Source organism: Pyrus communis, chromosome 11 (assembly GCF_963583255.1).
Source record: "Pyrus communis chromosome 11, drPyrComm1.1, whole genome shotgun sequence".
Lineage (NCBI taxonomy): Eukaryota > Viridiplantae > Streptophyta > Magnoliopsida > Rosales > Rosaceae > Pyrus > Pyrus communis.
Window position 1 is genome coordinate 10,334,658 of NC_084813.1, and position 23,387 is coordinate 10,358,044.

At 37.8% G+C, this 23,387-nt stretch overlaps 3 protein-coding genes across 3 annotated transcripts; 2 read left to right on the plus strand and 1 right to left on the minus strand.

The window, feature by feature from the left end:
- Positions 1–6,663: 6,663 nt before the first annotated feature.
- Positions 6,664–12,893, minus strand: LOC137708361 (uncharacterized). Its single transcript, XM_068447417.1, has 11 exons — positions 12,458–12,893; positions 11,579–11,821; positions 11,063–11,224; positions 10,307–10,416; positions 9,467–9,575; positions 8,839–8,994; positions 8,584–8,699; positions 8,346–8,512; positions 7,594–7,724; positions 7,368–7,512; positions 6,664–7,253 (listed from the first exon to the last, which is right to left on the minus strand). The coding sequence occupies exons 1-10, from the start codon at positions 12,782–12,784 to the stop codon at positions 7,405–7,407; spliced, it is 1,629 nt and encodes a 542-aa protein (XP_068303518.1). The 5' UTR covers positions 12,785–12,893; the 3' UTR covers positions 6,664–7,253; positions 7,368–7,404.
- A 4,269-nt stretch (positions 12,894–17,162) lies between these two features.
- On the plus strand, positions 17,163–18,007 carry LOC137708663 (small ribosomal subunit protein eS30z/eS30y/eS30x). Its single transcript, XM_068447785.1, has 3 exons — positions 17,163–17,302; positions 17,393–17,530; positions 17,775–18,007. The coding sequence occupies exons 1-3, from the start codon at positions 17,299–17,301 to the stop codon at positions 17,819–17,821; spliced, it is 189 nt and encodes a 62-aa protein (XP_068303886.1). The 5' UTR covers positions 17,163–17,298; the 3' UTR covers positions 17,822–18,007.
- Positions 18,008–20,553: 2,546 nt separating this feature from the next.
- On the plus strand, positions 20,554–23,339 carry LOC137708210 (glycosyltransferase BC10-like). Its single transcript, XM_068447233.1, has 3 exons — positions 20,554–20,895; positions 21,338–21,883; positions 22,688–23,339. The coding sequence occupies exons 2-3, from the start codon at positions 21,365–21,367 to the stop codon at positions 23,321–23,323; spliced, it is 1,155 nt and encodes a 384-aa protein (XP_068303334.1). The 5' UTR covers positions 20,554–20,895; positions 21,338–21,364; the 3' UTR covers positions 23,324–23,339.
- Positions 23,340–23,387: the final 48 nt, after the last annotated feature.

The following is a 23,387-nucleotide window of genomic DNA, read 5'->3' on the forward strand; positions in this document are numbered from 1 at the left end:
TGAAAAATGTGGCACGATGGGCCATAGATCATAGGTCATGTCCAATTCTACAGGCCAAAACTTAAAACACAATCAAGCTCACCCAAAACATGGAGTATTTGATCCCTTTGCACGTGTACACAAAGTTTTGTCCAATCTGATGGCCTTAGTTCAACAACTCAGAAAAGGTCGAAAACCCATGAGATAGGGCTCTCAAGTGGAAGTATCCTTGTCTCAAAGAGTTCTTAAGCTGGGTCCATATGGGACCTAGACAAATTGTACTTTGTTCTAAATTAGACTAATGATAATTCATAATAACATGCTTCCACAACAACAACAACAAAAAAATTATTATCTCATTAAGTGAATCAATTATATGAATCATAAAACGCCATTGCTCTCGGTTTTGCACCAAATCTTCCGTTAGCTCCAAGTACTCTATGTCATTTCAAGTCTTTCTAGGTCATTCCTCTACCCTTTTTGCCCTGAGCCTCTGTCTCATAATTACATCTTCTAACCAACACATAGGTAGGCTTATAGTTCACATGTCCAAACCACCTTAATCGATTTTCTCTCATCTTATCTTCAATTGCGGGCACTCCTATTTTACTTCGAATATCCTCGTTCTTAATCATATCCTTTCTCATGTGCCCACACATCCAACGAAGCATTTTCATCTCCACTACATTCATTTTTCACATGTGTTGATGCTTGGCCACTCAATATTTTGTGCCATAAAGCATTGATGCTCTTATTCCCGCCCTATAAAATGTTCTCTTGAGCTTTAGTAGCATACGTCAGTTGCACAACACACCCAATGCACTCTTCCACTTCATCCATCCAACTTGTATTCTATGGTTGAGATCTCCATTCAATTCTTTGTTCTTTTTTAAGATAGGCCCAAGATAATGAAATTGCTCACTCTTTGTTACTTCATGATCTTCAATACTCACCCCTATCTCATTTGGACATCTATCCGCACTGAACTTGCTTCATATACTCTGGCTTTGACTTACTTAGGTGAAGACCTTTATATCACAACATTTCCCGTTAAAGGTTAAGCTTCACATTTACTCGCTTATGAATTTCATCTATCAACAATGTATCATCCAAGAAGATCATACACCAAGGGGTAGCATCTTGAATATGTCTCGTTAACTCATCCATTACCAATGCAAAAAGATAAGGACGTAAAGTTGAGACTTGGTGTAAACTTATGGTTATGGAAAGCTTTTAGTTTGTCCTTCATGAATTCTTACTACAATTCTTACTTCATCCTACAATATATTTATTGCTTGGATATGCAACTTGTACTCCTCCAAAAATTTCTCTTGGGACCCTATCATACGCTTTTTCCAAATCTAGAAACACCATTTGCAAATCCTTTTGCATATGTCTATATCATTCCATCGATCTTCATAGAGATAGATTTCCTTTATAGTCAAACGTCTTGGCATGAACCCGAATAGATTGTTTGAGACCCATGTCTCTTGTCTTAGTCTATACTCAATTACTCTATCATAAAGCTTTATTATATGACTCATTTTTTTTAACAAATTATATGACTCATTAGCTTCATACCCCTTATAGTGTTGGGTGGTGGACTACATTAGTACATGTGTGTGTGAGCGTGGCAAGGTGATGTAAGCATATATAATCCAATTTACATGCATGGTTAGCAGAATTTTGGATTCCGTTTAACCTTATTAAATTAATCCACATGATCTAGGTGAACTGGCGTGCTTGTGTTCTTGTAAAATATTTTTAAGAACACATGCATAAACTTAAATTAAGTTTAGAATTCCAACCTTTCGATTTCATATGAAGATGAATTTGTTGTTGAGGCTTCCAATAGTTAGCCCTCTACTAATATCCACATGAATGCATTTTCGGTTAATGAAGCAGGAAGACGACGAATTACTTGGTTCTTAACTTCTAACAGATGCAGTGGCAAAGGTGTGTTTGTGTGGTGTTTTGTTTTTCAATTTCTCTAAATTGAAAAACCTAAATCCTTTTCTCTAAATTCGATTTCACAAAATGTAAAACCCACACTTTTACATGTAAAATGAAATATCTAACCCCATAAAATTTTTCTATTTCACATGTGAAAAGGGCCAATTTGAAATTGCAAGCCTTTTATAAAAAAATAAAATAAATAAAAAATCTTATGATGTGCTTTAAGAAGAATCAGTTGTAAAATAAATTAGTTGAGTGTTCAATAGATTGTATTTTCAAAAGTGTTGGGAGTATGGAAAGCAGTGTAAAAGCGCTTGGTAAATTTTAATGTAAAAGTGAAATAATTGTATATAATAACAAAAATAGACATGGTAATGGAGTGTTGACGACGATGGTAGTGGGGGGAGTAGTGGTGGAGGCTACAACCATGAAATGGTGGCTATGCACAAACTCAAGCAACGTGCGAAATATTAAACAACCATCACTAAGCCTAAAACCAGGGGGGTGGTGTACCAGCCAAAAGCTCTCCAACTGTCAAGTTAGTGAATGATTTTAAGCAGTAGGCAAGAGAATTCATGTGTTTAGATTGCATTATTAGATTTAGAGATGAACCCTAGATGGGTGTATTTATACCATGGGAGAGACCTTTTTAAGATATAATCCTCATTCTAAGCCAGGAGAATCCTAGAAGATATCTAAAAATAGATATTGCCCCTTTTAAGAGTTGTGATTACTTGTGGCGCACATCAATTCCAAGATTGTAAAAACTCCAAGACTTATAGGATCTTATTATGTCCATATCCGAATCAGATTGCGTGTTTTGCAGAACAAACATTGTCATCCAGTAGAGTCACAAAGACTCCGCCTATTGCCCCAAAACAGGGTGATGGTGGCACCTCAGCTCCGTCTAATATAGCTCTGAACGGAGCTTGTGAGTCCATTACTGAACTTCTGATGTAACTATATTTGGATCAGTCTTACTTGGCCTTGAAAAATCATGATCCCACAGTGATGGTGGTGATGATTGTAGCAGCAGTGGTGGGGTATGGTGGTGATGCCAATAATGGGTTATGGTGGTCGGGGTGCAGAGGTAACAATAGTGGTAGAAACGGCGGCAACGACTGTTGTGGTTATATTGGTGGTGGTGGTAGTGGCAACAATGGTATGGTAATGGCGGCGGTGGTGGTGGTGGTGTAAGTTGGTGTTTATAGTGACATGGGCGGGCGATCACTTTGTTCTCCAAGGGATAAATGTGTATAGAAGGATAAAAATGTCATTTGTTAAAACTAATGAGGGTATAACAAGCATTGAAAATATTCCTTAAAGACTCAACTCCATTTTTTATAAAAGCAGATTTTAAAGCGACCTACATACTACTTATAAAAGATGTTGTTTGGAGGCCATTACTTTTAAAATAAGCAAGATATTTTATTTTATCAAACATTTTGGGTAATTCACATTTTACTCCTTCAAGTTTGGGTGCAGTTACAACCTTATACAACATCTTTAAAACATTTCGATCTCATACATTTACTAATCATTTCATTGCAATTTCATACATCCATTAGTCAAACCATCAATTTTGACCGTTAAGTGACGACATGGTTAATATAAGGCCCACGCGTTTTGGTGACGTGGAAAAAAAAAATAATTAAACATTAAAAAAACAATTTAGTGAAAGAAAAAAAAAACCTAAATTAAAACGAAGTGCGCCCCACCCACATTCTTCTCAAGGTACCTTAACATAGAGGTAATGGAGGAGAGAGATGGATACCCACTTTTATTACAATTTCAGTGCCATGGGGGGAAGGGGCACATAGAGGTCAGAATCAAGTGTAAGTGCCAAGGCACTTCCATTCCTTTCTACAATTGTAAAGTCTAGACTTTTATGTTTGGTTTTCCTTGTCAATATTGTAATTGTACCACACATGCTCAATCCAGTTTTAAGCTTCACTCTATTTAAGGGGTTGTATTGGTGGAATTATGCGTTCAAGGCTATGGCTCGTCTCCTCAGAGGTTGGTTCATGCATGTGCATTTCATGTCTAAATTCTTGTTGCATTCTGATTAGTTGGTTGTCTCGTTAGTTTTGCGCGCTGACTTTCTGCAAGCTGGGCACACTATTTAAGGCAGCCCATATGGGCTGACTGACACCTTTTATACAAGATTGAGGTCTTCACCATTGATCTGCTCAAATTGCTTTTACATTTGACAAGTGTCTCTTTGTACTTTGTTTACAACAACCAAAGGTCTTGTTTTAATAGGGATAGAGGATTTCATTTCCTCTTTGCAGAGAAAGTTTACAATTCTTAGAGGGTTGATTTTTCCTCTCCATCTTAGATCTCCCTAGGAGTATCAAGCATTTTTTCTAGGTAAAATTCTTCTTTAAATATTTATAAATCTATCTCTAAAAAATGCTTGTTTAAATCTCCTTATATTCTCAATTGTTTTGGCTAGGAAATTTTACATTTTCAAAGAGTGTTTTTAAAGCCTTGGGTTTCCTATTGTGTTCTTTGTTAGAAACCCTCGCCACAAAACCATGTTTATGCTTTAAACACCCAATCATTGCATAATAGGGTTGCATTGTTCTTCATGGTTTTGCATTAAATTTGTGGTCAAGTTTTCAAGTTTCATATTTGCTTATTGACTAGTTTTTTGAATTCTCATCAATTTATTCTTTCAACTGTCTGACTAAAGAAATTGACTAGTCATTGAATTCAGACTGTACACTATCATTATTATCATATCAAGTGCATTTGTAGGTGCTGGTCTCGATGCCAAAAGGTGAAGAGTTCAGGAGGAGCTTTTATCTTGTGAAGGCTAGAGACGACTCTATTTCGGTGTCACAAGGTGAAGAGGTTAGAAGGAGCTGGCACTTCGTGAAGACCAAAGGAATCCTCAACTCGTGCAAAGTAAGGTTGCACAAAGGTAAAGCTACTTGGAAGATTAGATTTAGGAATTGAGCTTTGTGTGGATCTTTGTAAGAACCTTATTTGCACTAGTGGATTGGACTCAGTGGAGAATCCCCCTTTTTTTAACTATAGGTGGGTTTTTCGGCCTAAAACTTATTGCGCTTAAACTTGTTTACATATCTTATTTACTAGGATACATTTCATGCATTCTATGAGTTGTTAGTTGATATGTGTTTGTGACTATATTTACACTACATATTATGAGCTATGAAGTAAATTTTTATTGACTAGGATAACTTGTAGTGAACTAAGTTTGGTTCATAGATTTGTGTTTGGTTAACTGACGAATCTATACTTAGTTAACTGATAAGTTTAACTAGTCAATCCAACATACTTTAATTCATAATTGCTTTGTCACTGTTGTTTGCATAATGAACTGATATGTAAATGTGTTCAAGTTTAGGATTTGGTGTTGTGAAACTGATCTAGGCAAACTCTGAGTAGTTGGTCGTATTGATCAACCAAGATTTGTTCTTGCTTCTACACTTTCTATCACTGACTAACTTGTAACTAGTTGACCAGCTCATTTGGCTAGTTTACTGTGCAAAGTTAAATTTTTATTTGCAGGATATTCCGTCTGGTACCAATTTCAACAATCAAAGAAAGTATTGTAGAAATTCTCATTATCAAGACTGCCCAAGATTTTGATCTGGGGTCTTAAGCTTCTCAAATTTAACTTCTCCATTCTATAAGCAGACAAAAAAATCTTAACTTGTCATTACCAAAATTCTTCACTTTCTCCCTGAAATTCTCTTTAGGCCTCATTTAGTTTCAGCCACCATCCCAAAATCCCAGAAAGCCCAGAAGATAATGGCATAATCGCCACCGACATCACGATACGGTCCGCATAAGAGAGAGCCAGAGCCAAAGAGCATCACCACCACAACTTTGACACGCTATTAGGTGATAAACTAAACGAAACTCGGCACCTGAACTTTGTTTTTCTCCGAAAACGAGCCTAACTGAGCGTCGTTGGAAGAAACGTGCCTAGGTGCAGGATAACGGGGCAGGACTCAGCCGAGTCATGCTGCAGTCGAATTCTCCGCAACAAGCTCGCCGATGAAACGTCTCGGAATCGGTTGTTTCGGTTCTGCGAGTCGACAAAACGCGAAGGGAGCTGAAGAGACCAGCACAACATGCCTAACCTCACCCACCTCTCCCTCCACAACAACTCTCCCGTCTCTTGGAATTTCGTTGCGGGACCTCGATTCGCATCCTGTTCTTGATCTCATGATTGACGGTGCCGACGAGGTCGACACCCATCTCAATGTGGGCAATGATTTTGGTCAAAGAGGTGGATGTGAAATCGGGGTGGGAAGCAGAGATCAATGCGAGCAGGCGATTTCATACGTGTCTCAGGGCTGGAGAGTTACGATAGGGAGGTGAGGATTCTCTGCTTGAGCTCCATTATGGCCAGGTGGGTCGAGAAAGAAGAAAAATCGGAAGAAACGGTTTTTTTTTCTTAAATTGTTTTTAATATTTAATTATTTTCATTGTCACGTCATCATAATATGTGGGCCTTTATATTTTTCGCGTCATCACTTAAGAGTCAAATTAATGGTTTAACTAATCGATGTATAAAATTGCAATGAAAAAGATCAACGCCCAAAATTAACAAGGGTGTAAGAGATGAAAATAGATGTGTGAATAACACTATTCTATTTTAAACACATGTTTTATTGTTTAAAAAATGGTAGTGTCATCCACACACCTAATTTTACTTGTCACACGCATTTCTCAATTTGTGTCAGGCACATCTAAAGAATTGAAAAAGATCAATTGTCAAAAATTAACAAAGGTGTGTGAGAGATAAAAAAATAAGTGTAAATAGCATTATCCTCTAACTGAACAATTATCCTCTAAATAAGTGTAAATAAGTGTAAAAATTAATTAAAACATGCCTGATGTAAAAATATAGTGAGTAAAATGACTCAATCCCCTAACTGAACAATGTAATCCCACAAGTTATTTTCACAGTTTTGCACTATTTCGTCTAAATAGTTGTCCTTCCTAAATTTCAGCAAAAGATTTACAAAGAAGCAAAACAAAATATATAAAAACTTTCCGCCGCCACGATCAACACCACCTCCACTACCACCGGTACCACGGCCATCACCACCGCCATTACCAAGTGCTGAACCATCAATTTCCTAGGGGCGGGCTATAATGTTTCATTCATTTCCATCGATCGTGTGCGGGTTAGAAACTGGCTGTCTTGGGAGCCGCTGGAGTGGAGAGAGCCAATTTTTGGTGGGGTGGGGTGTAATTTACTCCGAGTGGGACGAACTTCAAAAAAATTAACCCTTTCACAACTGTTACCACAGTTCCCTGGCAAAGCTTTTAAAATCCTGGAACAAACATTTCGAGCAGGTGTTTCAAAGCACACTAAAATAACAGGACCGTCGGAAATAAAGTTCCATTCAAATGTACCGTAAGTGAACAAGGCAAAGAGAATTCTGAACCTTTGGCATGAAGATCACAACCGAAACTGGCCGGGGGTCAACGAAGCTCCAAAAGGCAAACACACTCGATATGAGGAGTGTGAGGGAACATGTCTACTGGCTGTACGCTCTTTAGCTTATAACAGCCTTCTATACCTTTCTCAGTCTGCATAAAATTTTCAGTGGGTCATACAACTGAGTATCAAATGAAGTCTTAATGAACAAGGGTGAAAGAGGAGACACATACCACACCATGACAGAGATAATCAAGATCACGTGCACATGTGGCAGGATTACACGATACATAAACTATCCGTGGCGCCTTAAGCTTTAGAAGATATCTTATCAACTTCATGTGCATTCCTGGACGGTTTGGATCTGTATGATTCAACACATCAAACACGGTAAGAGGCAAACTGATGTACGTTCTCATTAAAAGTTAGTTATATGAAATTAAGCAGCAATTAACCTTTCTTTTTCCTTCTGTTAAACAAAAATCAACTTTTGAAATCTAAGCCATGTTAGACATATTTCAACCTAACGATACAATTCAGACATACCAAACCATTTTTTCCTCCTGCACTTATCAAGAACATCCACGCACTTAGCCAAATAATTGATTTAAAAACGGAAAATTAGTCTAACATCCACGCACTTATCAAGAACACAAGTTCACACTACTATGAAAAGATGGTCACATCCAAGAGGTAAAAAAAACATCATTGTGCTGTGCAAAATGAAATTGCCTCAAATGCCTGTTTGATCTATAGAAAGATATGAATAAGAAAAACTAGAGATTCCAAAAAGTAGGATTGAAAACAAAATTTTAACTAGAAGCCTATAATATTTGTAATCATTTGTTATCCAATAACCAAAACACTCATGGGTCTGAGACCTATTTCTTACTCTTCAAAATCATTTTAAGAACAGAATGCTTATTATTAGGTCCAAGAGATTAGTGAAGCTAGATGAATTATAGGATCAAGAAAAGAAAAAAACCTGAAATAACTATGTCGGGCTTAGGAAAATTTTTCCCAAAACTTTCATCAATTTTGTTAAGATCCCCTTGGACAAATGTGGCATTCTGGATGCCATTCAGCTCGGCATTTAGACAAGCATCTGCAATGGCTTGAGGAATTATTTCATATCCATAAACATGTTTGGCCCTGCACCAAAAGGCAACCACAACGTCAGATTTTAACAAGAAATGTAAAACAAATGAAAATTCGAGAATTACCTTCTGGCAAGTGTCAACCCAATGGTGCCGGTTCCACAAAACAGGTCAAGAACAATCTCTGAGCCATCTCCTCTGAGACCAGCACAATCTTCTATGAGTTCATATAAAACCTCTGCCTAAGCATTTAAAAAAATTAGCATTTAATCTCACAGTTAGTATTCACCAGGAAAACCTCAAGAATTTAACTACAAAGATAAAATGAGTTGAAAGTAAGCATCGGCGGATAAGGGGTTAAACTTTTGTCACATTACATGCCTGGTGAGTATTTGTTTGGAAGAATGAGTTTGCTGATATTTGAAATGTTAGCCCTCTTAAGTTCTCCGTGATGCTGGATTTTCCATACAAATTGTATTCCACCTCCCCAAGAGATGTGTTACCAACAGAACTATTTATATTGTTCATGACACTTACCTATCAGTCACAAAAAAAGATGATTTAAGAGATAAATAAAAATAAGTAATTCAAAACTAATACAAAATGATGAGTAGAAAACAAATAAATAATAGTAAGAACAAATGCAAACACAATTAGGAGTAACATGCACAACATTTTCACCTAAATTTTTCTATCTCTTTTCTTTTTAACAAAAAGTAGCTAGAATTGGAAACTTGACCGTCAGAAACAGCTTTTTAGGAGATTGCTAAAATGAAAGGCTGCAAATGTTCTAGGTATCTAATTTGGTGTTGTAGCTAAACAACCATAGAAGTAAATATGTGGGGGTACCCAATAGACGACAATAGAAAATATGCAATGACACAAAAAATTTAAATGTGTATCAATTAATTCAGTTTAGGTTGAGAAGCTGGGGTAGATGATAATCTTCTCCAGATACTTCTTCAGGTTATACTCCGGAACCAATTAAAATAGAAATGGCCATACTAACCACTTCAGGGATAGCTGATATCTTTTCAAGAAGAGGCTTAAGCAGCTCTGGCTTGTTAGATGAGGTCACAAAATTAACCATAAGTTCAGGAAGACCAGTCTCCGCATTCCTGGAACACAATCAAAGACATTGCTTACTATGAAAATTTGATTCATGAGCTCACGGGGGACAACATATAATCAAATCACTGTACGATGATCAAATTTGTGCACAAATTACAAGTAAACTACAGAAATGCTCAAGCTATCATGACAACTTATGTGGGATATTTTATTGTTTGGTTTCTCATTTTTGAACTAGTTTTCAACTATGTCTTCTTGTAAGACATCTACAATTTTAGGCCTCCAAAATATGTACTCAAAGAGAGATAAAGAATTTCCATTCTTCATTTGCTTGTTTGACTACATGACGGTGGGTTGAGTTGACAACTAAACAGTGCATGTTCAACATTTCCAACTATTTTCCAAAACTTGATATTTTCCCAGACTATCTCGTTAAGCCACATAAAGGTTTCAAAGGTACAAATATCTGTTCATAACCCGCACTGATTTTTCAATCTTTGTATTTTCTAGTTTATTTCTCCATACTTTCTTCCTACCACTTCGTATGAAAAGTTATTAGTGAATTATTGAAAACGATTCATAAGTTGGTAGATTCATGCATATCTGTGGCTTCTTTTGTGAGTATGAAAACTACAACATGCTTACGGATGAGCAAACTCACAGCTGCACAGGAACCATAATTTGCAAGTTGAGAACAAGTTACAGCTTGCTTACACACATTCACATATGTGCATTTATAAGGATAATAAATTACGGACATCAATATAGCTCACAGTACCTTCCAGTTCTTAGCATTAGATGCTTAAGAAATCCAACATGAGAGTAAACGTCATAAGGAGAGAGACCTAATTGTGGATCTCTCCAACAGTCTTGGACTACAGCAAGAACCTGCACATCAGCAATGGAAGTCATTGGTGCAGAATAGTACAATTTCCTGACACTACTAAAATAAACTGGCAATAGGGTAGACGAAAAAGAAAAGTTGTGACATCACGGACAATGTTACAAATTACAACCTGCTGGCTTGACAATGTGGAGACTTTTTAACACATACAACAAAACAGGACAAGGAATCCTTGATTGGGAATTACTCTGGGCTTGTGCCCACATACAAATTACTATTTTAAGATTATGCTAGCAAGATACAATGGAATAAATCTTACAAAACTACATTATCTTTTTACAGGTATTAATCACATAAATTCCAATTGTTGAGAGTTACGTTATGGGAAGGCAATTATTTCCAAAACCTCCTCATGAACGTGATATGGTAATAGGCTCTAGTGCAACATTTAGGTCTCGAGCATTACCAACTCATAATAGTGATTTTTCATATAATTAAACGCCAACTTTAGGCACCATGCAGTAGTCGAGTGACAATATAAAAATATAAAAGAGCTGGAAAAAGGGATCCTGAGTTTAATGGTATATGCAAGGTAAGGAGTCTCAAGGTGAGAACAAATCCAAAGGTGATGTATAGTTTCTGTGTTTAATAGCACAAAGAACTCAGAAAACAAAATTACACAGGAAATACCATATTCGCCGGCTCACTTTGCAATAAGCACTTGTCAACATTCAGAACCTTATCGAAGAATCCAGGAGCATGCAATCCCAGGGCATAGTTCTCAATTCCATCTTGTCTCTCCATCAATTTTTCCTTGGGTAACCATTTTTGAGAACCAAATGAGAACTCCATCTGCAAAAATGCCAGAAAATATCAAAAACTACTTTTTAACATTAATACACCTCGATAAAATAAAAAATAATAATTACAAAGTGCACAGGATTTACAGATTCTTAGAAATTTATTTTACAGTGGATTTCCAGGTAAAATTAAGAATATGCATATATGTATACACTACACCAGAAGAGTACTTTGATACTTTGATTCTTAAAAGGTGTCAAATGACAAAGAGCAAGTAGGTTGTGTTAGCTAAATTGAGTAACTGTTTTCTGATGTGATAAAAACAAGAGGAAAGTAATACAGAAATTGTATGTACCAAAACTGAATGAACATTCAAATTTAACAAGGTTCACAGTATGCACTAGCCTTATTCCTGTAATGAAACTGGATTTCACAGGGAACGATGGGCTTCATGATGCTTAAAGATTCCAGTTCTGTGTGAGAAAACTTTCCAAAGTTTATAATCAACTCATGAACTTGCTGCTCCTTAGCTTTGACTTGCGCCTCATAAATCAAATTTTGTGTTTTACATCCTCCACAGTAAGAAGCATACTCGCAAGGAGCGTCCACAAAGTCCCAAGGAGGAGAAATTGTCTCAACCTTTGTCACCTGCATTTTTTACCCAAGAAAAAGATATTTTTATTGTCTTGCAAAGTTCTTGAAATGAATGATAGCTTCCATCACACGCACTAGACTACGAATTGTGTAAGGGCAATCACATAAAATTCAAAACCAATACAGGTAGCATGTAATGTCTCAAGTTGTATACAGCTGAAACTTCTAGTTCTAGCAACGTCATTTGTTTTTCTCGTCCAAGCCTCAACATCGGTCACAACAACCTCCAGACTTAGCAATGCCTCAACTCATCTCTTTTACCCTTGTTTTATTCCTTTCGGCAGTCTCATGTGATCTACTTCTTCATTCGGTTTAGCAATTTGTACAAGGACTTACTTAAACAGATCATTAAGCTGGACTAATTCACTACTCCATCTCCATGCCTCCTCCTATCACATTTGTCTCAAAAGTTAACCCAACAATTTCGGGAAAAAAAAAATGATTTAAAAGCTAGAATTCACCCCAATTTGTCCACAAAAATCAGCAAACAGATAAAGACCACTTCACGTTATCAATTTTCGGAACCAAATGATACCAGCAAAATCATCACATAAGCAAAACCCAATGATTCAATTTTCCCACTCCATCCCAAAATTTTCTCGGTAACCAAAGAGAACCCAGAACCCGTACCTCAGCATAGGTCCCTTTCCGGCGAGTAACCCTCCCAACGAACCGCTCGCCGGGCAGCGCGCGGTCGCACATGACGACGAACCCAGTCTCTGCCACCTTGCATAGACCTTTCCCTTTGAAAGCCAGAGACTCGCATACCAGCTCCAGAGTCTGCCCTCGCTTCGGAAAGTACGAGTTGGGCTTGTCGCCGCTTTTGGGCTGGGCATGCTCCGAGTCTTCGGTGTAAGGGGAGGAGAGAGAAGCCAGGGAGGTGGAGCGACGGAAGGTGGGGAGCCACGGGCGAATGGCGCTGACGTGCCTCAGTCCGTGACACGGCACGTACACCATTTTTGCTGGGGATAGTCTTGCTGCTGGTACCGTCTGTGTCTCGGAGGGAAAGAGAAAGACGACGGTTATCGTTTGGGGATAGAGGGCATTCTGGGTATTCCACTCTCGCCATGCAGATTATGGACCAGGATTAGACCTGGTTTGGTACTGAGGTCATTCTGAAAAAAATTGCTATAAAAAAAGGTTGGAATCTGTTTTTGTGTTTAGTAAACATTCAGTTTCAACTTTTTTCACAATTTTGGATGAAAAAAAGCCAAAAACAAGAAGCTGCAAAACCAAGCTTTGAAAAATCGGTTTTTTTCACATCTGTTTTACATAAAAGTTTACCAAACACTATAATACTGCTTTTTTTTTTTTCAAAAGCACTTTTACAAAAAAGTTTACCAAATACTCTGCTGTTTTATTTCACAGCTGCTTATTCTCACAACATAGCAAAAGTAACTTTTTTTCAAAGCACAACAATACCAAACCAGTCTTTATTATAGGCTTATTTACATGTATAGAAGTTGAAACTCTATGCCGGTCTCAATTTGAATTTTTGACCTTTCTAACTCGTCAGAAGATATACTAGAATTTTATTTCATCACTTGTATGAATAATATACTAGAATTTTAAAACTAAAAAATGTTCAAACTAATTAATTCTCTCGTTTGTGACATCTTTTCTCTCCCTTTGTGAGAGCTCTTTCCTTTTTCCTTCTTCTTATATCTGGTTTGCTTTCTTTCTATTTGCCATTTTGAGAGTCGGCGTCTCCGCCGGCTTTTCACTGTTGATTTCTTCTTTTCTTCGGTTTTTCTGCTTTTCAAACTCCAATACCAACTTTGAAGCTCCTGCCTTTCAACCCAACATTTCCATATTCCCATCAATTTTCTGAATCTACTTCCTTTTCTCCCATTTACTTCCCCGCCACCCTCCTTTCCCTTAAGCAAATATTACATCTCGCAATTCTAATGGTTTTGCTGTTTTCTTCTCTTTGTTTGCTGCTAGTGCCCTTCTTCGGTCTCATGTTTGCGGTGACGAGTTCGTTAGGCCATCTCCAATCGAGCGCTGGTCAGAGGTTTTGTTTTAGTTCTAATCCTCAAAAATATTAATATTTTAATGAACAATACCGGTTCATATTTGTCTCTGTATCCAACGAGGGTCAAAGGGCTAGAGGGCTTGTTTTAGCCCTGTTACAAAAAACCGTCTTCAATCGAGGGTCATAGAGCCAAACATAATTTATTATTTAAATTCAAAAACTACAACAACTTAAATTTAAAAACTACAACTTATATTTAAAAATTACAACTAAAATTTAAAAACGACAAATTAAATTTAAAAACTACAAATTAAAATCGAAAACAACATTAACTTAAATTTAAAAATTCCAACAACTTAAATTTAATATTCATAATCAACATCATCTTCATCATCCGCCATCGTAGGAGTATAGTTAGAGGTAAACAGCTACCGTCGGCTCATAATTTCTTTTTTTTTTTTTCCTATCAAAATAGGTCTCACTTATTGGAGTGTAATTTGAAATGTTCCTTTTCATATTCTTATCATTCATCTCTTCTTGTATTTGTTTGGCCCGTTCTTCATGCCTATACTTCCTTTCTTCCACCTCAAGGGCATTTTGCTCCACCAATAATCGCAATGAGGCCGCCACTTCATGTTGAGCGGCGTAATCATCATTTGCCTTGCCTTTTTCCTTCAACCTTCGCGCCTTGTTTCGTCTCATAGCCCTGGGTATGGAACCTTCACCCAAAGACGGATTTTCTACCCTTATTTGTTGAATAGTTAGAGATCCATCTTCATCCATATCTACAGCTGAGGATGCAGTTCCGAGCACCGGCGTAGGAGCTCTCTGTGGTGGATCTTCAAATAACACACACACTTTACAAATTTCCCAACAACTGTGAAATTGAAAGGGTTTCGAGCTGTTGTCCATATACAATTCCTCCGCTTGGCGTACCTAGAAAAAAATTAAAGTAAATTAATTTATGAAATTAAATGTAATATAATTAAATATTTAAAATAAATTGTGAAAACACTTACTTCGTCGTAGTAATTAGCTCCGCTTTCATGTCTACTTGCGGTTGCTAACAATACTTGATGCCATTTGTTCAAACTTGGCTGAAGATGTTTCTTCCATCTTGAGGAACAAGTCTCGTGGTTTCGAATATTCACTAGAGTGGTGCCTTCATAGAACTTTAAGTATTTTTTGGACACACGAGTCCAAACACCGTCATTTGTTTGACAATTCCCCCTCACACTATCTTCCGACACTCATCTATAAGCCTTGCAAAGAGCTTCATCTTCTTTTCAAGTCCAAACCCTACCTTTCATTGCAAACGAGGCCATTTCAAAATTATTAAAAAAATTGAAGGATAGATTTTTGAAAGAGGAAGGAAAATATGAGAATTGAAATGGTGTAGGAATGGTGAAAATTTTGTGAGGAATGGTTTAAGTATTTATAGGGAAAAAATAGAATTTTTTTTTTTTAAAAAAAAAAAGCCCCAAAAAACCTAAAAAAACAAAAAAAAATAATAATAAATTTGAATCCAACGGTAACTGGCGCCAGCTAGCCATTGGATTCAAAATTCTTTTTAAGAGTTCCTGTTGGTTATAACCGACAAGATTAATTAGTTTTCTGGCAACCAGCCTTCCAACCCTTTCAGATTCCGTGGGGCCCTCTCAGATTCCACGAGCCATTTGGCCTAGCCCTCAGTTGGAGACGGTTTTAGGGTTATTTTCGGGCCTCTAATCCTCTGGACCCTCCGGTTGGAGATGGCCTTAGTTTGTGGGTCATGTGTTGTCCCCCTCTTTGTTCACTTAAGGATGATGCTTATTGATGGCTCGGGTAGAATGCGACAAAACCATCCTTTACAAATCTTCTGTCGAGACTTCTACCTCTTCTTTGGTGTTGGAAAAGTCTAGCCGCGACCATAGAAGTTGTTGTTTTAGGCTCCAAATATTGTTGTTGGGATCTGTTTGGGATTGGTTTTAGGGTCCACCGCTATGTTTTGAGCTTAATGTTGTAACTGGGCCTCTTTATGTGTTAAGTTTGTTGTTTTGGTAATCATTTATCTTTATCCAAAAAATATATGTTCAAGCTTTGATAAACACTCGTAACTTACTCCTCAAGAAATAATATTCATTTCTCACATTGGTCAATCTTTGTAGTCTCCATCGACGTGATATCAAAGGGGTAAAAGTAATTTTGAGTATTTAAACGTCATAACTTATTTTACTTAATAAGAGCTCACAAAAACTTTCCCATATCAAACGGTTGTGATCTAATTGAAAACACCCTGAATGGGAGGCACAAATCAGATTTAGTGACGATTTTTCAGTTGAAGTGATATGGTGCTTTTGTTTTAGGGAAAATGAATAATTAAACTTAAATTAGACCTCTAAGACCATCTCCAAAAATGGGCTAAAAGCCAAATCCCCCCCCTCTATTTCCCCCCCAAACCCACTCCAATCCAAGCCAAATGCCAACCCATCCCACCCCCCAAAAATCCCCCCTGCGAGTGGACTCGCTGGAACTTGGGCCATTCTCGGCCCGCCCACACTCGTGCGTGCCCTATGCACTAGGCCTGCAATGCTTTCCCGACAGGGGTGGGCCCCACAATCAGCTGGTTGTCGACCAACATCATCATCCTAACGACTATAATTGACATCCAATGGCTAGGGTTTAAGGACCGTTGATCCAACGGTCCAAATTCAAATTTATTTTTTTTAGAATATGTTATTTTAAAATACATTGAATTCAACAGCTGAGATCGAATATAGTCAAATTTAACAGTAAAAAAGAGATCTAACGGCCCAAATTTAAATCCAACGACTGAAATAATTAAAAAAAATTATTTAACTCAAAATTCACCCAAAAACTCTATCAATACCTATGTGGTTTATGTACTTTATTAAATTTATGTCTTATTAATTATTGTTTCTATTAATCTAGATGCTTTCAATAATTATTGTACTTATTATTCCACACTTTGATGTAGAAAATTTGGTGTTGAACGGTTGGTGAATTGAAAGTTAGCACAGGGTTGAAAGATTGGTGAAAGTTGAAGGCTTGCTTTGTGGAAAATTTAGTGATTTTTCAATATTTATCGGAATTTAAATATTTTTAGATTAAAATGTTCATAAAATTAATTTACAGTAGTCTACATATTAATTTTTAAAAAATTTAATTTAAGGAAAAAAAATAGGTTAAGTTCATTCTTTAATAATTTCGGGCTAAAATTTTAATCCAGAACGCTTAGAGCAGAAAAACTGTTTCTGAGCTAAAAAATTTGGTTTTTAGTTTAACTATTGGAGATGGTCTAAGGATAATAATGAATAAATAAGTTTGCTCAACCATACGACGTCGTTCAGAAACGTCGGTCACGCTACAGAACGACCTTAACCCTAAATGGTGCCACGTCTCCTCCTCTGCCGAAGCCCTAACTCGCAAAGAGAAGCGCTCTTAACACACAGAGCAGCAGCAGCCGTAGCTTCAGCATCAGCATCAACGGTCAGCCATGGGTATGTGATCCCGATCTTACTTTTGCCCTTTTTTGTATGGATTTTCGCGATTTGTGATTGGTCTGTGACGCTGGGTGAGTTGGTCTGCAGGCAAGGTTCACGGTTCGCTTGCACGTGCCGGGAAGGTTAGAGGTCAGACTCCGAAGGTGGCCAAGCAAGACAAGAAGAAAAAGCCCAGAGGCCGCGCGCACAAGAGGCTGCAGTACAACAGGAGATTCGTCACGGCGGGTAAGCTCATCAGTCTCACTTGCACACGTTAATTATTTCATGATTTTTTGGGATTTGGATTTCTTTGGATTTGATAAATTAGTTCGATTGAAGTCTCTGGGTGTTGAAATTTGACATTGGTTTTTAATCCTGACATTGTTGTGCTGTAGCTTTGGGTAAAAATGTTTGTTCTAAGCATGTGACTTGGGGAGGCCAATGTTGGTAATTTGGGTGGTACTGATTGTGATTTTTGTTCGATTTGCAGTTGTCGGGTTTGGGAAGAAGAGGGGGCCGAACTCTTCCGAGAAGTAAGGTTTCTGTTTGAGGACTTTTACTGGTTTCTTATGAGGCATTATTTTCTTTTGAAGTATGGATTATGACATTTTGTAGCCAAACTAATGGTTTAGATTATGGTTATGTTTAATTTGTACCCTTTAGGAGCGCAGTATATGATGTTCAGATTCAGAAATGCTTATTAATATGTTTTACTTTTGACCACATGATTGTCTGGTACTGTTCTTCGTTTTAAGTTCCGATTTGCTCATGTCTCGTTATTCTGTCGTTAGAATTGGTTTTGGTATCTCTGGTGCTACCGTTGTATGATCCTACTGGAAATTACTGTTATTCTCGTTTCCGAGAGAGTTAAGAGATTAAGGAGTTGTTTCTTTGTTTAGAAATCTTAAGTTAAGTGATAATGTGTTTAGATTTCGGTTGTCTTCCCCTCCCGTAAACCCACAAGCCTTTCAAACCATTCTCCTTTAAAGTTTAAACCATAGAAAAAGACAGCATCAGCGTCTCAATCCTTTCTCATTGGGGAACCCGTCTGCTTATATTAGGTGATCCTTCTCAGAACAAGAGCTAGAGTCACACCAAAGCATAGGCCTTCCAAATTGAACTTGGAAGAGACCACGAGTGTACATCGAAGGTCTAGCTGTTGTAATTAATGAGAGGTAAAAATGACTTCAATTTGAAGTTTGAATGTGGTTATGAGGTAGGCAGTGGCATCCCCGTTTCACCCTTTTCTCGTAGGGGAACCCATCTCCCCATATTAGGTTCTCCTTGCTGGTACAAGAGCTAGGGTTGCACCAAACCGGCAGCCTTCCAAAATTGAGCTTTGTGAGAGACCCTATATGTAGAGTAGAACTCAGTTCCTGATGTTGTATGTAAATAGGGGAATGCTCTTGAGTGAAAGGTAAAGGACTTCACTTTTGAAGTTTGAATGTGGTTACGAAGCAGGTGGTAGCATGTTCTGTGCATTATCGAGCGCTTACATTAGTTTGAAATCTGTTTAAGAGTTGGTGGGGTTTTGCATTACATGACTGGAGGGTAGAGATGGGATTGAACCGATGAGTATATACGAGGAACAAAGTTGGGGAAATCCGTAATGATACTCTGGATGAAAGCAGAAGCATAATTATTCCTTGAACATGATAATCGGAGACCCTGTGGAGTTGAGTGTTCCAATTGTATGATTGTATCTGATAGTGTGGCAGTGAGTGACAAACACTTTGCAGGATGATTCGGACATGACTGCTGGGACTCGTCTCTGCACAATGATTCAAACATTGATTGATTTTGATGAGATGCTATAGCAGAGGTGAGTAGGATCGAACTCCATCGTAGCAGCGCGAGACAGGTTTGGATGTTGATAAGGGATTGATTCCATTATAAGTAAGTCTTGTGGATGGGAGCTGAAGCCTGAAGGTGGTTAAGGAGACAACATATCATGGTCAAGTCCCTGCCAATCCAATTTTATCACTAAAGCTCAATCTCATTGAGCCCACCTAACGGGCCCTCGGTATTCAACAATTATTGTATGGGATATGCTATCCGAAAATATTTTTTTACTTTTCACACATCCTCCATTCCGATGGGAGTCAATACGTTTTAATAACAGAGGGAAGACGGGACATACAACAAAAAATGAAAGCAAAAGGTTGAGGTTGGAGTTGGAGGCCGGCCAATTGCTGTCACGTTGTTCCGACGGCCGTTTCGTAAAGATTGAGAAAATAGAGAACCAAACATTATGCTATGATTTTGTTGCCAATGCCTTGCTTACACCTGCAAAGCGGAAACGCCATGTCTGTTGAAGTTAATACATGTGAGCGTTTGTAGCTCGGTTAATTAACAACATTTATTTTTATACACGATGTTTCGAGTTCAATGTCCTCCTTCGGTTTAACGTTGTATACCTTTTGTTGTATTCTTAGTTTTAGGTTAAAGTTGACTAATAATTGCCCTAACCGCTCAAGCGTTTAAAAGATTTACACCTCGACTCTAGGTCCTATGTTAAATTGTCAAATTTAATTAGGATATACATGTCAATTTATTTTCCAAATAGGTGCCCTATGTTATACATGTTAAGTCAAATTGTTTGCCTAACTAAGATGTGCGTGTTGCTAAGATGTGAATATCGACCATTGTCTTAAATGTCTACCTAATTAAGATGTGTACGTTGGCAACTTGTAAATCTTCACCGTTATTAGTTTTATTCTTGTATGATTGTGTGCTCGATTATAAATCTAACGGCATCTAGATCATCAAAAAAAGAATCAAGCCAAAAATTAGGATAGATTATGAGAAAGAAAAACTCCAAAAATATATGAATCAAAACATTAACATTACCCCAATAAAGTTGGTGAACATGTAGGGGCCACATACCATATTTACTATATTATCTCATAAAGGTTTGTGCTTAAATTTGTTAAAAATCCCCAAGGTTTTTAGTGAAAGCCAAAAAAATGTAAATAAAATAAAATAAAGAAAAACAATGAAATAATGTAAAAGAGTGCAACTATAAAGTTACGTTCCACTCAATGATACAGACATATAAAATATAATAGTTAAAAAAAACTATTAGACTCCTACATGCAAAATATTTCTGTTAATTTTTTAGACCACTCAACAAAATGTATCACGAGTGAAATAAATGTTGAAAGGTAAAAACATAGAAAGTGGAAGCAATTGAAATAATTTTGCTTTCCCCTTCCCTTTGCTTTTCCATTTTCCATTTTCCTCTGCACCAGCTCGAAGGATCAAACCAAACAAACAAAATCCCCAACACACACCCTCCCTCCCTCTCCCTCTCCCTCTCTCTCTCTCTCTCTCTCTTGAATGCTTCTTCAGTTTTACTTTTCGTAACACCCCACGAAGACAAACCAAAAACAAAAACAGAGGAACAATGAAAGCCCCTTAAACCTCTCTCTCTCTCTCTCTCTCTCTCTCTCTCTCTTTAAATTTCATTCCTTCGTTCAATGAATGAAAGCCGGCGCAAACTCGAGAGAAACAATTGAAGTGAGGAAAGTGTGAACCGATCTGCTTCGCTTCCTCAAACGTGTCCGACATTGATTCATCCACATATTGCTCTCCTTCTTGCAACGCACATGGTATTAGATTCTCTCTCTCTCCTCTCTCTCTCTCTAAACATGTTGCATGTTTTTTCATGTTTGCCAGGAAAATGGGAATACAAGCTTTTGTGATTTGAATTTTGATCCCAAAACTTTCCTTTTGTTGATTAAAGTTACGTTGTTTGGAGATATCCCATTTGGAAAGTAGTACTTTTGTTCCTGACTTTGCGATGTGATCTCGATCTTTGTTGGATTTGGATACGTTATAGGCGTCCATTGTTCCACGAATTTGAAACCCCATAACCCAAAATCCAAACTTTCTTCACGCTTCACATTGGAAAGTGATTTTTTTTTTTTCAAAATTTGGGGTGTCCTTGTGTGATGATTTGAATCCAAAAAAGTGTTTTTTTCAATCCGAAATTCCGAAAACTACATAACTCATGATTTGAATTTGAATTGAATTTTGTTGTGTTTGTGGCAGTTCGATTTGATTAAGATTTGAATCAAGATGCAATCAAGGGGGGTGGCATTGGAGGAAGGCAAGGATCCTACAAGTACATTTAAGTCCAGCCATGCCAGGGCCTTGCCGTTGCGACTTGTTCAATATCTTGTCATGTTTGTACTTTTGGGTATTGGGGTTTCGATTTTGAGTATGCACACAATTAGGTTTTTTGGTGTTCAACATGTGGCTCCAACAGCACCTTCCACCATTAGGCCTTGCTTCGAAGAGCCGAGTAGTTTAGAAAGTCGGATTAGACCTCCATCTAATCTGTTGCACGCCATGAATGACACCGAGTTGCTGTGGCTTGCCTCACATACTACTCAAATAAAGGAGTATCCGTTTAAGAGAGTTCCAAAAATTGCCTTCATGTTCTTGACAAAGGGACCATTGCCAATGGAGCCTCTTTGGGAGCGGTTTTTTAGAGGACACGAGGGGATGTATTCGATCTATGTTCATTCGTTGCCATCTTATAATGCCAATTTCTCATCTACATCAGTGTTTTACAAGAGACAAATCCCAAGCCAGGTACCCTAATAATTATTGCTAGATTTCTTATATGAATTTGCTTTGATTGAATTTGTTTCATTCATTTGGCGTTCTTCTTGTGGGTTCGTACTTTTGAATTTGTATTGTATGTCGAAAAATAGTAAATTTGAATTTGTCATCTAAAAGGTATTGAAAGATGAACTCCTCCGACCCATGTTGGATTGGACCTTCCCATTGTACCATATGATTTTGCAATCTTTATTGCTAGTCTTATGTTGTTTTAAATCCGTAAGCTATTAACTTTCCCAACCATGATCAACTAAAAATCCTCACACAAATCGTCTGCCAATTCTTGCCGTGTTATGGTGTTGGTTAGGAGCATTCCGTGATCATCCTTGCACAGCGTGCATTTTGCTTCCACCTTGATCCATGCTTAAGTACCGAAACGCGAGTATCTACTTTGAATAACACGTGCATTGATCAATAGGGAACATGTTGTGGTTCTAAATTGTCTCCCCCGTTGGTTATACCTTCATACATAAAAAATAACAGTTCTCTGTCACTCCTCTTGCCTTTGTTTAGCACTTTTATTGATAGCATTGGAACATTGTTTTTGAACTCGGTTAGTTGTTAAAACTGTCTTGTCAGCCAGTTCTTTGACAAGATTTGGGCACTTCGTTCTTTCTGTCTGAAACTGAAACTGAAAAACGCGATTATGTAGAATGTTCAATGGAATAATTCTTTTATCACTTGGAAATCCCTATTTCTCTGTGGCTTAAGCATAATTTTCGGAACTTGTTCTCATGCATTTAGACCTGTGACCATTTATATTCTATGATTCAGGTTGCCGAGTGGGGAGAGATGAGTATGTGCGATGCTGAGAGGAGACTCCTAGCTAATGCGTTGCTTGACATCTCAAATGAATGGTTTATCCTCCTTTCCGAGTCATGTATTCCTCTCTACAACTTGAGCATTGTCCATCACTACCTATCAAGATCCAGGTACAGCTTCATGGGTTCATTTGATGAAATCGGGCCCTATGGGAGAGGACGTTATGACAGACGCATGGCTCCTTTGGTCAATCTCTCTGATTGGCGTAAAGGGTCTCAGTGGTTTGAGATTAATCGGAAACTTGCAGTTAGGATTGTTGGAGACACAAGTTACTACCCTAAGTTCAAGGACTTTTGCAGACCAGCATGTTATGTGGATGAGCACTACTTCCAGACAATGCTAAGCATCGAGACCCCGCAGCTTTTGGCAAACAGGACCCTTACCTATGTAGACTGGTCGAGAGGCGGTGCTCATCCGGCTACGTTCGGCAAAGCAGATATTACAGAAGATTTTTTCAAGAAGACCGGAAGTGATACATGTCTTTACAACAACCAGCCAACCTCACTCTGTTTCCTTTTTGCACGAAAGTTTGCCCCGAGCGCTCTGGGACCCCTTTTAGAATTAGCATCGAAAGTATTTGGGTTTTGACATATCATCGGCTTCTAATTGCCTGTCCGGAGAAGTGCTGATCGGAGCATGTGATCGTAGTTTT